Source organism: Daucus carota, chromosome 9 (genome assembly GCF_001625215.2).
Source record: "Daucus carota subsp. sativus chromosome 9, DH1 v3.0, whole genome shotgun sequence".
Lineage (NCBI taxonomy): Eukaryota > Viridiplantae > Streptophyta > Magnoliopsida > Apiales > Apiaceae > Daucus > Daucus carota.
Window position 1 is genome coordinate 26,744,907 of NC_030389.2, and position 15,553 is coordinate 26,760,459.

The 15,553-nt window shown below is 34.1% G+C and overlaps 2 protein-coding genes across 2 annotated transcripts; one reads left to right on the forward strand and one right to left on the reverse strand.

The window, feature by feature from the left end:
* Positions 1-2,763: 2,763 nt before the first annotated feature.
* Positions 2,764-13,077, forward strand: LOC108202512 (probable inactive ATP-dependent zinc metalloprotease FTSHI 1, chloroplastic). The gene is made up of 15 exons (XM_017370949.2): positions 2,764-3,531; positions 3,629-3,716; positions 4,158-4,592; positions 4,697-4,750; positions 4,869-4,934; positions 5,388-5,483; positions 5,573-5,701; positions 7,929-7,981; positions 9,236-9,431; positions 9,833-9,947; positions 10,923-11,197; positions 11,480-11,563; positions 11,662-11,774; positions 11,861-12,110; positions 12,558-13,077. The coding sequence occupies exons 1-15, from the start codon at positions 2,897-2,899 to the stop codon at positions 12,729-12,731; spliced, it is 2,763 nt and encodes a 920-aa protein (XP_017226438.1). The 5' UTR covers positions 2,764-2,896; the 3' UTR covers positions 12,732-13,077.
* Positions 13,078-13,356: 279 nt separating this feature from the next.
* On the reverse strand, positions 13,357-15,443 carry LOC108202511 (pentatricopeptide repeat-containing protein At1g62350). Its single transcript, XM_017370947.2, has 3 exons — positions 15,365-15,443; positions 14,740-15,110; positions 13,357-13,983 (listed from the first exon to the last, which is right to left on the reverse strand). Exons 1-3 carry the CDS (start codon positions 15,426-15,428, stop codon positions 13,567-13,569), a joined length of 852 nt encoding a protein of 283 aa, XP_017226436.1. The 5' UTR covers positions 15,429-15,443; the 3' UTR covers positions 13,357-13,566.
* Between the last annotated feature and the right edge of the window lie 110 nt (positions 15,444-15,553).

A 15,553-nucleotide genomic window follows, 5' to 3' on the forward strand; every position in this document is an offset into this window, starting at 1 on the left:
GGGACATCCAAAAAAGGAAAGTGTATAGAATTAAAGGGGATGGAGGGAGTAGATAACAGCTGAGTATGTTTGGAATTCAGTTTTTCAAGCTGTTGGCCAATTTTTTTTTATTTTTAGTATGCCAACTCACTTTTTAGCTAATGGCTTTCAATGGTTGAAGATGCTCTTGAAACTTCCGTGAACCCCATTTTTTGGTAAAACTAGTTGAGAAACCGCGCGTTGCGGCGGCCTATTAAAATTATATTAATAATTTAATATTAATATTTGTAGAGTATAATAATTTTGTGGCTGTTTATAAAAAGTATATTAATGATTTAATATTTGTAGGATAAAATAAATTTTATATTATAATAATCTTGATGTAATACCAATATTAATATATAAAATTGCGAAATTGGACTATAATTCATGGTGAAAAAATGAAAATAAATTTCTACACGTAATTAACAATTTAAAACACGACAAATCTTAATTTTATTTGTGTTTTTTTTTTATAAAAGTAATCATGTTCTTACATTGTCACCTTCCTCCAATTTTTTTGGTTTGATTGTGCACAAAAACATCTAACTTAAATTCATGAAATAGCGGTCTATAACTACTCTTGCGTGTAACAACCTTTATTTTTTAATACTGTATAAACAACTTTGACTTAAAAGTTGCTTGAACGGAGCAAACAGATAATGCATGAATAATATTTTCCTGTATACAAAGTAAATCATATGAAAATTAACAACAAACATGTCCGATTAACAAAACAAATATTATAAAAGAATAACCAACAAACATACAGCACTAATGGTTAATTTATTGATATCATCCATCAATATCATGTCAAGACTATATTCTTCTCCTATGTTTAGATTTGTCGACTCTCACATAGCGGTCTATACCTTTGATTGCAACAACACCTTTATTTTTTTAATACCGTATAAACAACCTTCACTTATCGTTGCAGAAAAACAGCACCACCGAGCTAAAAATCGAGTAAGAGAACTATCACAGAGAGATGTAATGTTGTGGTATTGAGAGAGAGTAGATGGTGTTTAGATGATCCAAAACCCTACAACTTATAGGGGTATTTATAGGTGCGGAGAGACTTGTGTGCTACTCTTTCCCATAATTAAATAATCTGAAACAAAGTCAGATTAAAATTTTCAAGCTGTTATATTCCATAAACAATATGAAACAAAATCAGATTTTGAAATTTGCTTCTAATATATCCGAAACTTGTTTCTAATATAGAAACTAAAAAAGGTAGTTATATCGTTTCTCCTTTATATAGAAACAAAATCAGATTAAAACTTTCAAGCTACTATATTTCATAAATAATTTGAAACAAAATCAGATTCTGAAACCGAAAGTAAAAAAAGTAATTCTAATTTTTGATATTTTTCATCCAAAAATTCCAGAAAATTAGAAAAATAGAACGGAGCGATGTGAAAAATTCCAGAAAATTAGAAAAATAGAACGGAGCGATGTGAGGGCCACCTACACGCCCCTCGCTTCTCCTTTATATTGATATATTGATTTAAAATTTGAGGATGGAAATGCACCAACAAACAGTCAAAGTAATACGAGGACTAGTGACAATCTTAATTTTTAAGCAAAATTATACTCACGCTCTCTTTGACATTATTGTTGTTGATGTTTGATAAATTTGAAAACATATTTTTCGAACAATAGCTTAAAACTTGAAAGCTATTTTTAAAAAAAACAGCTTGCATAATTTTTGAAAAAATTATTTACTGTTAATATTTAAAAAGATTATCATTTTACTGAGAAATCTTCAATAAAAGTTCTCAAAGAGTCCTTAATCTCGTATTTAGGATTTTAGATGCGTTTTTCATCCTAAAACACAACTTAAAATAATGTTTTGAGTCCAAGATATCATTTTAACTAGTGTTTTGAAATTAAAATAAATAATATATGATTAAGTAGCGTTTTGAACCAAACACCACTTTAAAATGATGTTTTTTAATTTTAGAAAAATTTGTTGTCAGAATACCATACGATATGACGTTCTATGTAAATTAAATTTGAATTTATGTTTCCAATGATATTTAGGATAATTTTTATACAATTATAATATTTTGAATCTTGTTCCTTAAAAGTTAAGGGTCTGCTCGGAAGTTCTGTTAAAATAATTGTTTGGTATTTTTTTTATATTCTCTTATTTTGAGTTATAATATAAAAAAAATATTTTTCTGGTGAGATTTCATAATATAATTTGTAACAGGTTCCTGCAAAAATTCGAAAACAGTTTTTGCCAAAAATAAAAAACAGCTTTTGAAAATAGAACAAAGTTCTATGTAGTCCACATATTTATTGTAGTACCGTAGACCACGTATGTTCTGCAACTATAGAATGACATAAAAACATTGCAAAATGTGTTATTTTGCAAATCATGTTCTATAAACATCATTATTTTGTTAAAAATTTTGACAATCCTAAACATTCTACAAGTTAAATAGTGAAAAACACATTATTCTGCAAAACATGTTAAGTTTGCAGAACATATTTACATATTACAGAACATATGTGTTCTACTTGTTGAACATAAATGATTTTCAATATTTTTCATGAAATAGTGATATTTATAGAATGTATTTCACAAAATAACAAGTTTCATACATTTTGCAATGTTTTTATGTCATTCTATAGTTGCAGAACATACGTGGTCTACGGTACTACAGTAAATATGTGGACTACATGGAACTTAACTCTTTGAAAATAAGCGGGTGTGATTTGGAAGCGAGTCAAGTATATCCGTGCAATGAATCAGAACCGACCCGGGCTGAGAAAACATGAGACGAGTTGCGGATAATCCCTCCCCATTGAAAATGGCGCTTGTCGCCTGAAAAATGAATTAGTAACCCTAGTTTCATACTAGAATAAAATGTTGTACTCTTTAACAACTCGTCATTTCTTCCCCTACACTCCTCCTCATCTTCCCACAAAAACCCCACTCAACCCATCCCTAAAACCCTTCAACTTTACTTTCACTTGTTCAACAACAAGAAGAAGATCGTACGTGGTTCGCGCAGCAGCAGAGTCCAATGACAAACAAAATGATGATTTTGTGACCAGGGTTTTGAAGCAAAATCCTAGTCAAGTAGAACCCAAGTTTTTGATTGGTGATAAATTGTATACATTGAAAGAAAAAGAGGGTTTAGTTAGCAATTCTGATGACGGCCTTTTCGGGTTCTTGTCGAAAAGGAAAAGGGAGGAGGAGAAGGTTTCGAGTCGAAATGAGAGTGGTGATGTGTTTTTGAAGGATTTATTGAGGGAGTATAGGGGGAAGCTTTATGTTCCCGAACAAGTGTTTGGGCAAAATGTTTCGCAGGAGGAGGAGTTTAAGCGCAATCTAGATGTTTTGCCTAGAATTACCTTTGAGGATTTTCTGAAAGCGATGAGGAGTGATCAAGTTAAGGTGTTGAGTTTCGTGGAGGATAATGGTGCTTCTTGGTTTAGGGATTTTGTGGTGGAGCTGAAAGAAATTCCGGGAGATAAGAACTTGCAGAGAACTAAGTGGTAATATCTTATAATCTGCATTATATATTGATTCTATCTACTTGGATGTGTTGAACATGAGTTTTGATTGTGTAAGGCCAATGTATTATTCTTTTAGGACGATGAAGCTTTATAAGGATCAAGCAAAATCTGTTTTGGAGGAATATACAGGGACTCGATATGAAATTGAGAAGAACCAATTAGTGGTATGCTGTTTGTGCTCTTTTTTTTTTTGCCTGGCAAAATATCTTTGCAATCTTTAGACATTGTGGCTTGTTGAGAGGTTTTTTTTATTAACGGGAAAAGATGTGGAATTTTTTGCAAGTCACTTACACTGTGTTACTTTCCCCTACAGCTTTAATTTGTCTGGCTACATTCTAGATATCTATGTTCGTCTTTGAAACTGAAAGACATTGTTGTGCAATATGTGACCCTTTTCCATATTTTTAAGTAAACAATAATGAGGAATAAGGTCTAGGACTGGGCTGTACGCCTGCCATGTGCTGAGTTTAGGATCCATTTGTGTCTTTCGATACTTTATGAAAATTCTTTTTGTTGTCTGATTTTCTTTATATTTTCTTTACTTACATTAAATGTATAGTAAAAATACAGTACCCTTGTTTACATGTGAGTATATACATGTGCAGTCATCAGTGGGAAAACTACCAGAATATCCTCATCCAGTAGCATCTTCTATATCGAGCAGGATAGTGGTGGAATTGGGGATGCTGACTGCTGTAATGGCTGCAGCTGCAGCTGTTGTTGGAGGGTTTCTAGCATCAGCAGTCCTTGCTGTTACAAGTTTTGTCTTTGTAACAGCTCTATATGTTATATGGCCTATTGCCAAACCTCTCCTTAAGCTCCTTTATGGTCTTGTATCTGGTATGATAGAGATTGTGGGGGAGAAGGTTGGTGATTTATTAAGTGATGGAGGGATTAACTCAAAGTTGTATGAAATATATATATCTGGTAATGTAGTCACCACTCTCCGTTTATTAGTACCTATCATCATGGTATTTGTGTCGATGGCTCTTCTTCTCCGTTTTACCCTTTCTAGAAGACCCAAAAATTTCAGAAAATGGGTGAGCATGTAATATTATTTATTTAGAGTAAAATAAACTGATACCTTACATGTTGCATACTTGTGCAGCACATATATTATATATCTGTTCTTGCCATTTAACAGGACATATGGCAAGGAATAGAGTTTTCTCAATCGAAACCACAAGCTCGTGTTGATGTGAGTTTTTTTTTTTTTAAATTTAAATTTTAATTTATTGACATGCTTATTCTACTTTTTTCATGCATATGACTGCGACATGTTTATCTCACAAAAATCTTATATCTAATTACCTTAGGGTTCAACTGGAGTTACATTCAGTGACGTTGCAGGGATTGAGGAAGCCGTAGAAGAGCTGCAAGAGGTCAGTTCAGAATGTGGCAGATGTCTTCTTGAAATTAATATATGTTAAACTAGTAGGTAGTTGTCTGTCTATTGTTAGTTGCATGTTACTGTTCAAGAGGAAAGCAATATTTGTAGTTGCTTTCCTAAGCAAAACAAAATAATAAAGGTCATTTTTTAATAATCTTTATCTGTCATGGTTGCAATATCTATGTACTTTGCCATGACCTTTTCCTTGTGATTCTAAATTTTTTATCATTTGACTTTTATTTATGGTCTGTTCATGCTCATATTACTTTCCATAAATTGTTCTACATGGTATGTTATTATCACTACCATATTAGGTTCATCTTTTTACTTTATATTTTTTGGAATAAAGTGATCTCTTTGTGCCTTGATATTTGTATTTAGGCTTTCATTAGCTGTCATACGATCAACCAAAATGGCTGTCATTTATGTATTTTTGCTGATTCAGCTAGTAAGGTATCTGAAGAATCCGGAACTATTCGATAAAATGGGGATAAAGGCTCCACATGGGGTTCTTTTGGAAGGCCCTCCAGGATGTGGCAAGGTATGGTTTACTTCCATACATAGCATTTTTTGCTAAATCATACATAGCTTTTAAATACTTTTATGTAAATAAATAGAAATCCTTTGTAGACCCTGGTTGCCAAGGCCATAGCTGGTGAAGCTGGTGTTCCATTTTACCAGATGGCTGGCTCAGAGTTTGTTGAAGTACTGGTTGGTGTTGGTTCAGCTCGGATCAGAGATCTATTTAAACGTGCTAAGGTATAATAAAGACTTTGTAAAGCTAGCCTTTATTTCTGGAGGTATTCACCTCCACTGTCCACATTCTACATGTCTCTATTCTGCTAATCTATGGGTTGCCACTCTTATACATGTTTAACACTAAGTACTTTGTACTGTGTAGTGGTGGGTATATAAATAAGGATTACTCAATCTTGGTAGTATCAGGCAATTGTTTAAAAGTCCATATATGAGCTTACCTTTCACTAACGCATAGAACATGCTTGTACATTTCTCGATTTGAATACCTTCTGCACATTACAATTTAAATGCTATAATGTCTAATCTAATTGGTGCAATTCATATAAAAATACCTTAATTTGCTTCTAGGAAAGAGGCAACACTCTCTTTTCCCCTCTTGCTTCCTCTGTAAAATTTGGAAATAGATTAATAGAATCAAATTTTTTGGGGCCACATACAAGAAGAGAAAGCTTCAATTATGTACTAATCCTTTTAGAAGATTATGTGCAGAATGATTTGACAATAATTTCGTTTCTTTTGTATACTTGATAGCCATTGTTGTCTCGGCAGAAAGTCGAATCGAGTCAAGGGAGATCCAGCTGAGCGACTAGTCAGACATATTGATAATCATAAATTTTGTAATAAATAATACTATATACACAGGTCATATTCCATGTAGAACCATTGGGCATAGAACCCTTAGAACCATTAGCTTATTTCCAGTATTAGTTAGGGTTCTGCAACAGAACTACACATGAAAAAAATGTCTTACTTATGTATTATATTTTGAAATTACTTTTGAACACACACAACGATGCAAAAAAACATGTATTTAGATTTAGATCCTGAAAATCTATGTAAAAAATAGGGTTCTGCAGCAGTACCTTAGTGGTTCTATGGTTCTATTTTAAGCATTGGTTCTCTCTTGAGCGCGATAATACACACACACACACACACACACACACATATATTTTCACATATTTGGTTTCTCACAGCAGAAGTTCAACATTTCCTTGTATATTATTTAGAAAGTAGATTTATTAGTTACGAACATGTATATTGTATAAATCTTCATTTCCATATACATACATATATACTATAACAGCTATAACAGATAGGCATATATATGCATATACACTCACTACATAGACACACACACATATCACTTTCTATTCAACAAGGCGGGTGTTCAGCTGATTAGGGTTTTATGAAATAAGCTCTTTTCTTCATTTTGTCCAATTTGGGTTGGATTTTGATTGGGTTTTGCACTAGTTGACTGACTAGTTGACAAGTCGACCGAATAGTTTCCCAAGTTGATCGATTAGTCGACAATCAGTCAGTCGAACTTCTTTTCTCAACTAGTCGACTTCTCGACTAGAACGACAAGTCAAGCTCCATAAAAACTATTGGCATGACATTGTTTTTTACTTTCTCTTACCTTAGAGAAACCAATGTGTCAAAACCCCGCTTATCTCCAGGGTAATGATGTAATTTATGTCAAGCTGATGCAAGAAAAGAATTTAACCAAAGGAAAATGATAGAATTTTGTGGATTAACTTTTAGAAAACTTACCGCCCTAAGGTTGATCCAACCGCATAGCAGAAGAACAACTATTCCTATGATTTATTGATCGCAGAAGAGGGGATTTATTTTGGATTGCATCCCATACAAGAGAGAGATCAATCTCGATTCAATTAATCACTCAAAATTTTCCAATAACAGAAGATTACATCTGCTTATGGAGAGGTCTGGAGGAGTAAATCCCTAAACTCAGAACTCAGCTATCAAGTTAATCTAAATAATGAAGGAAACAAATCCTTTTATTATACTCCTACTATAATTTATAATATTCCTAATTTTCTACTGATATAATAAATCACAATCGACTTTATTCCATAAGATAACTACGATTAATATTTTAAGTCCATGTTCTGCACACAACTCACAAGTCTACATTAATTCTTTTATATCTTTATATTGATACTTTTTTGACCCACTGAATCTGGAAGTGGCCCTTTTCCACATAAGTGGTAGGGGTGGTAGTAAATTATGCTTCTCCATATATGTGGATTGTGGCTACATCAGGATCAGTTTTAGTAGATGTTAGTTGTTTTTGTGTTGTATAGTATTATGAACCACGTTGTTTAGCCTTAAGCCTTTTGGTAACTATCATGTTTGATGCAAATGGCTAATAGTAATGATAAATCTTTAAGTTTCTAAAGAAGATTTGGCTTAATTCACTGCGCAGGTGAACAAGCCTTCTGTAATCTTTATTGACGAAATCGATGCTTTGGCTACAAGGTACGAGTGTCTTTAATATGGGAAACTTACATTAATTTTTTATATTTATAATAAGATGTACTTCTTATGGTGCTGTTTGTATATGTAAATACCAGCTTTCTACCTTCTCTAGATCTCCATGCTAATGTAACATGTACATTGTCCAATAATGTATATTATGTATAAATTTATGATGCTAATCTTTTTCGTGTTGGATTAGTATGATAATGCATTTCACTAATTACCATCTAGGCTTTTCCAAGACAGTAAAGAAACAAGTTTACAACTGCATGGGAATTTACTTTTTATTGTAAGGGTTGATTTTTATTGAACCTAATTTGTCTTGTTCAATATTCTTTATGAACTTACACCTTCTGGCATTTGCAAATCCTGAAAATATATAAGATCTTTTGTCAATTAGTAAGAATTTTCAAGGGTCCAGGACATAGCAATATATTTCAGTGAATCTATTTGATGGCTAATTTAGACTGAATTGTTCTTGTTTGTACTAGAAAACGTTTTCCCTCTTCCATCATAACTATTATATGCTCTAATTATTTAGATCCATATGGTTAACATAGTCACTCTAGACTGAAGTTGAATATGTTACTACCAATTTTAATGGTTGACAATGTCTAAAGCAAATATGAACAGCTAATATTGTGTAAGATGCAGGAGTTAATTATCTAAAGATTGTCAGCTAACTTCTTTGCACTCAAAGATAAAACCTCCTCTTTTTTTTCTTTGTATACGTTCCCGATTCAAATAATAATCATGGTCACATGGGACGGGGTTCGATACGAAACGCGTACCGATAATTAGCGAAATAAAAACTTCTAAGTATTACGACAATTTGCTTATGACATTATAAATTGTAATGATATGCCTTTTTCAACTGCTGCACTATTATGTAAAAATTCACATATCGCGTTGCGTGTTGCGCATGCTCCAAGGGGTCTTTTCGCTTGGGTGCTCATTTTGCTTTTGTTGACACCGAGCGTGACACTTTTGGTAAAATCAATCTCAATTTTGATGCGAAGCATTTACTAAAAATATGAGATGCTATAGTAAAAGATTAATAGCTAGATTGAAATAGTTTTGTAATTAATCTTAGAGTCATCAAGACCTGCTAATAAACTTGGATAATCAAATTTTTGTTGCTTGATAAAACGAGAGATTATGGTTAAATCTCCATCCCTCCAGAAAATTGACTTAATATCTCAATCTGCAAATTAATTGGAATGATCCTTGTTTTAATCCTTTCGTAATAATTAGGCGTCAAGGAACATTTACTGATTCCAAGGACCAGCTATACAATGCAGCTACTCAAGAAAGGGAAACTACTTTGAATCAGCTATTGATAGAGCTTGACGGCTTTGATACAGGGAAGGGTGTTATATTTTTAGGTGCTACAAATCGAAAGGATTTGTTAGATCCTGCACTTCTTCGACCTGGTCGTTTTGATCGTAAGGTTTGCTTCTGCCAACAGAACAGCATATCTTTAATTTCCAATATGTACAATTACGTCATAAAGTCACAACCACATATACTTTGGACGGTAGGTAGTAAACTATGACCTATAACTATGACCTATTTTAAAACATGTACTCTCCCTTTGTTAAATATATCTACTACAAAACTTGGCCAATAATGCATGCATCTTGTCCAGTTATTATATTTATTTTCGGGCTATATAAAATGGACCAGTTTCTTGCTTATTATGGTTTAAAGTTGACGAGACCTGATAAATTGATAATACAGGAATATTGTATGTGCTGTATACATTCTTTCAACTTCGGGTTTAGACCTACTGCTTTCGGTTTTCATACATTACTTGGGTATCATGCTTGCCATTTGTTTTACTTCTTGTAGATTAAAATCAGCGCGCCAAATGCAAAAGGAAGACTTGAAATATTGAAAGTTCATGCGCGGAAAGTGAAACTGTCCAAGTCTCTGGATCTGTCTACTTATGCCCAGAATCTGCCTGGTATGCTATATTCTTTGAACTAGTGGTGCCCCTGTTGTGCATTTGAACTTCTACCTTCAACAAACACTCGATAAAGTTTCACATTCACTGTTTTCCTAAACTATTCTGTTACGTTCTTTAAAATGTTGGTTTGCCCTTTTCTCATTGTATTTTACCTTCCTAGTATGCTCTTTTCTTTTATAATTATAATATGTGTTAGTGTATTAAGGGGGCGTTTGGTTGATGGTTAATGAGCCCGGTTAACGGGAATCGGAACCTAATACCCATACATTGTGTTTGGATTAGTAAAATTTTTGCTTGGAATGGGAACCTCATTCCCTTTTTAAGGGTAAATCAATACCTCCACACCCCTTGGGTTATCATTTCCCATACCCTCCATTCCCATACCTCCCATTCCCATTCCCCATTCCCATTCCCACCAATCATCCAAACACCCCCTAAATATGTATTGATATGTCAATAATTTTTATTGTATACTTAAAATGTAAGGCACTCCCTCCGACCCATAACTTTTGTCTTGTTTCACTTTTACAAATTGACCAAACTTTGACTAAATATTACGTATATTATATATCTAAAAGAAATTATATTTTTGCGTATATTTAATCTACTTCAGTAAAAATATTTAGATTTCTAAAATTATAAAAGAAGTATGTGTACTCTTTAGTCAAAGTTCGTCAGTTTGACCTCAAAAAGTCAAACAAAACAAAATTATGGATGGAGGGAGTATAATGTTGATATCCTTAAGCTTTCAGTTTATGAAAACTTGTCTCATTTTTTGCTTCTAATTATTTATATATATATATATATATATATATATATATTAATTGTTGGTGGTTTACTAGATTCCGTTTACCCATATATATGTCTTGATAACTACAACAGGAATTTTTTTCCCCATAAGTGCAGTTTATGTTTACAGTTGGCTAATAATTCTTGTCATTTCATTTTCTAATATAAAGAATTCTTTGATAGGATGGACAGGAGCAAGGTTGGCTCAGTTACTCCAAGAGGCTGCTCTTGTGGCAGTGCGAAAAAATCACAATGCTATTATGCAGCCAGACCTTGATGAAGCAGTTGACAGGCTTACAGTCGGACCAAAGCGTGTTGCAATAGAGTTGGGTCATCAGGGGCAATGTCGTCGAGCCACAACTGAAGTAGGGACTGCATTGACTTCTCATCTGCTAAGGCAACTTGAAAATGCTAATGTGGAATCCTGTGACCGTATATCAATCAATCCTCGTGGCCAGGTCTTCTTTTCCATCTTTATCACATTCTCCATTTTTTTTTCTCACACAAATCTACTGAGATTCTTTTCCGCCTTACTGACTTGGTATGGACGTATGGTAAGGTGTAACTCATGACATTAACATTGCTCAAGAGTCGAGGCAGTTGTTAGATTGTGGAAGTAGTAGGCCTGCAATTAGGATAAGTATATAGGAGTATATAGTAATAAAGTATATTAACATGTGCATGAGATGATATGCTTAATGTTTATTTATTGTTTTAATGATGAACAATTATGGATGCAGACGTTGTCTCAAGTTGTATTTAATAGACTTGATGATGAGTCGTATATTTTCGAGCGTCGGCCTCAACTACTTCACCGCCTTCAGGTGTGACTTAATATACCGACTTTTGAATTTTCTGATCTGGGTAGATCCCTTCTTTATTTGGAATTTCTTAAATTCTGTTGAGTTCATTGATAATGAAGGTTTTACTTGGAGGGAGAGCTGCAGAAGAGATAATTTTTGGCCGGGATACATCAAAGGCATCAGTTAACTACCTTGCTGATGCATCATGGCTTGCTCGAAAGATTATAACAATGTAGGTATTCCTTGATCTAACAGCTTAATTTAGGCTTTTTATTCTTTTTAGGAATTTGTATTATTTTTTTGTTTTTCTTAATTCAGTTGGAATTTGGAAAATCCATTGGTAATACACGGAGAACCTCCTCCTTGGAGAAAGAAAGTCAAATTTGTGGGGCCTCGTCTTGACTTTGAAGGTTCATTATATGATGATTACGACCTGATTGAGCCACCAATCAACTTCAACTTGGATGATGAAGTTGCGCAAAGAACAGAACAATTGATGCGTGACATGTATGATAAGACTGTTGCTTTATTGAGGGAGCATAATGCCGCTTTACTAAAAACTGTTAAGGTATGCTTGTTAATTTTAAATTTTAATTAAAAAGATCTTGTTGCCCCCTACTTACAAGTTTCATCATCCCTTATCCTTTTCAATTAATGTTTTACACCTGTCTTTATCTATTTGACTAATCATTCGATTTTAAGGAAACAATAAAGTTTCTAGTTTACAGAAACATATGGTATCCAGACATAATCTTTATTGTAATTTATTGTTCGACTCTCTATCTGACCAAATTTACATTGTCCCAAAGTTTTTTTTTTTATATCTCTTGTGAACATTTTTTACTTGATAGTGACAATACTCCAAAAGTGATGTATTTAGCATGCATAATAAGCGACTAAATGTACAAGTTGTTTCTTGACCTTAGCCTATTTTGTTTTTTTTGGTGGGTTCCGCTGACATAGTTGGATGATATATTGGCACAAATGTTACTTTGCTGACTCGTATAATTTGCAGGTTCTTTTGAATCAAAAGGAGATTACTGGGGAAGAAATTAACTTCATCATAAAAAATTATCCTCCACACACACCAACAAGTCTTATATTGGAGGAGAGAGATCCAGGGGGTCTTCCATTTAGGCAAAGTCAAGAAGAGGAGAGTGAAGTGGAATATAGTATGTTGCCTCAATAAATAGCAAGGGATCACAATATACTATTTATATTGTATACTTGAGCAAGTTCAAAGTGGGAAAATGCCCGAGAAGAGTTCTCTAAGACCTGCTAAATGGAGGTGAATATGAAGCACGGACGAGACAATATTTGCAACCACCTGTGGTTACGAGTGACACATTGCGATATAGAATTTTGTGGTTTATGTCGATTATGGCAAGCTATAGAGTTGTGTAAATGAAAGTGTTTCAAAGGTTCATAGTATTGAGGTATGCATGGAAGGAATTGCTATAATTGCAAATACGGTTTATACATGTACTTTCGCAATATAGTCTGTTCTTTGTATGTTCAGTGAGTTGGTTTTCTCAGCCTCGTCCTGTTTATTCTCTCTATTTACGCCCTTACTGTTGCTGTGGTGAACTGGTAATAACTGCTATTCCTCATAGCTCATGGGTTCCATGACCTACTTCTGGCCATAGTCTATATATATAGCAAATCGTAATGCAACTGCAATATGCTGGCTGGATAATCTTACAATTAGTGTTGCGATTTAGAGTCAGATTCGGAAGGCGTAGTTTAATATTAGCTTACACCGTGTTTTGACAAACCACAAACCGAGTATCACATCTTCCCTCATCTGGATATCAGGGGTTTACCAGTGACCAACTCCACTGATCCAAAAATACTTATACACAACTAAAGAGTTGCAGATATGGTACCGAGACCTTTAAAAAGAAAAGTTACCGTCTCAGACTTACAGATACATGATAGTCCTGCCCCTAAGAATGCTCAACTGATCACCACATCTTCATTTTCTTCTGGAGACTCCAGACTTTCAAGGACATGACATATTGCCCTTAATGAAGATCCATTCCTGAACTCATCGCCCCATCTTCGTTCTCCTCTAGAATCTCGAAAGGGCTGCCATAAGCCTTCTCTGCTTCCTCTCTTATGGTGACTGATAAACTTGTTTCTTTCTTTGATTCTAAACCGCTTATCAAAATCTTAAAAGTTGACCTATCTGGCTCACATCCTTTTGATTTCATCAAATAGAAGCACTCCATTGTGAGCCCAATGATGCCGAAAGACAGCAAAGTTTCCAAAATTGCATTAAAACCTTCAATGTCAGGCTCTATACTAATTTCATCCTCCAATTTCCTGAATACTAGTTCGAGCTTATCAAACATTTCGTTCCTTCCAAAAACGGATATTAGTTCGGCATACAACAAGAGTTTAGGTTTATACCAGTGCTCGTTCTGTATATCTTCAAATGCCTGCGGTTCACAACAATACTGATTAGAGACTCTAGCATAGCAGACAGGGATTGAAATTACTCGTGTTTTGGATTGGACAACAAAACATGACATATAGTAAGGCATTTTTGCATGAGACAGTCACTATGTAAGTTTTCTGATTATTGAATCTAGTAGCAAGTCTGCTGAAACAAAAGATAAAATACAGACTTCTAACAAGTGCAGTCAGTATAGGAAACTGGAATGAAAAATTGAATCTATTCAGAGTTGAAACAATGCTTTAACTGTCAAATGAGTGATGAGTACCAGATATTTCACAAGGAGTTGCATACAGTTTCGAAGCAGGCAAAACTCCAAGGGATGAAGCTATATACGTAGATACATCTCTCAGAACCACATACACAACCGAACTTTCACTTACATACTGGTAGTGTCAAGTTTTAACTAGGCAAGTGATGTAAAGACTATAAACTAAGGGTAAGCATGAATTGCGGCTTTCTGAAAGCTCTCGGTGGATTTCTATTTTCAGATATATCATACCAGCTAGCGTTGTAGGAGTGATATTTCACAAAAAGTGACAAGTGCATTCAAACATATAAGTGACCAAACAAAAACCTCGAGAACATGAGTTGCTTAACCAAATATACAAAGAGAACAAGGTGCTTATCTTCATAAGATAGACAACAAATGACACTAAGATAATCAAAATCAGTTAAAGAGGAAACAAGTACATATAGTTGAAGAAATCTAAGCAAAATAGTAGTGACAAAAGAAAACCTTAAAGGCCAACAAGCATTGGTCCTGACGGATGAGTTCTTTGAGAACAGCAATCATATCAAGCCTTAACAATCGACTGAACTTAGTACCAAAAACTCGATGCAGCGAGGCATCATCATCTTTGACACGTTTGAGCGCTTGAACCGTCTGAATCGCTTCTATGCTAAGATTCCTCCCCTTCTGCAAGGGTTTCCGATTCTTGCTCCTGTCCCTCATTGTTATAGTCATTCTAGTTGCTTCTCTTACTCGTCTCAACGAACAAAGTTTTACATTACAGCTCATACATAGACCATTATTAACATTTGATTTACAGACGAAAGCAGAACTGAAGACGGAATGCATCTGAATAAAGAATGAAACTGTGCTATCCTCTGAAATTGGCAATGAAAAGATAAATTAATGATTGCCTATTATTGGGATTTTTGGGTTTATAAGAACTTTCATATCAATTTGATTGAGTGTGTATAGTGTAGCTGCCAGAGAAACAACAAAATTAAATTAGTAAATCATATACGATGAGTCTTCTACTTTACAAGAAGCCAGACAAATATTTTGCAGGCAATAAACACATTGATATTGAGAGGCGTAATCAAATTCAAGGGAAGAGTAATGTTAAAACAATTACCTCTCTGATTGCAGAGTCTAGTTTGGATAACACATGAATTTGAAAAAAGGCCCTGAATAACCATTTTTCTTGGTTTAATGCCCTGTTTAACAAAATTTGGAAAAATGGCCCAAACTAACAAGTTAAGACGTTTTCTAACTAGCGTTTTAGTTAGGTTGTAAACGCTACTTCGTGTAGCGTTTACAGGTT

Bases quoted from the DNA above. Each gene is read 5' to 3' on its own strand.
- LOC108202511 (XM_017370947.2), bottom strand. From the start codon at position 15,428: ATGGTTATTCAGGGCCTTTTTTCAAATTCATGTGTTATCCAAACTAGA. The intron at 15,111-15,364 runs GTAATTGTTTTA...TGCCAATTTCAG, and splicing joins TAGACTCTGCAATCAGAGAG to AGGATAGCACAGTTTCATTC. The intron at 13,984-14,739 runs GTTTTCTTTTGT...TGTGAACCGCAG, and splicing joins AATGCTTGTTGGCCTTTAAG to GCATTTGAAGATATACAGAA.
- LOC108202512 (XM_017370949.2), top strand. From the start codon at position 2,897: ATGTTGTACTCTTTAACAACTCGTCATTTCTTCCCCTACACTCCTCCT. The intron at 3,532-3,628 runs GTAATATCTTAT...TTATTCTTTTAG, and splicing joins AACTTGCAGAGAACTAAGTG to GACGATGAAGCTTTATAAGG. The intron at 7,982-9,235 runs GTACGAGTGTCT...CGTAATAATTAG, and splicing joins ATCGATGCTTTGGCTACAAG to GCGTCAAGGAACATTTACTG.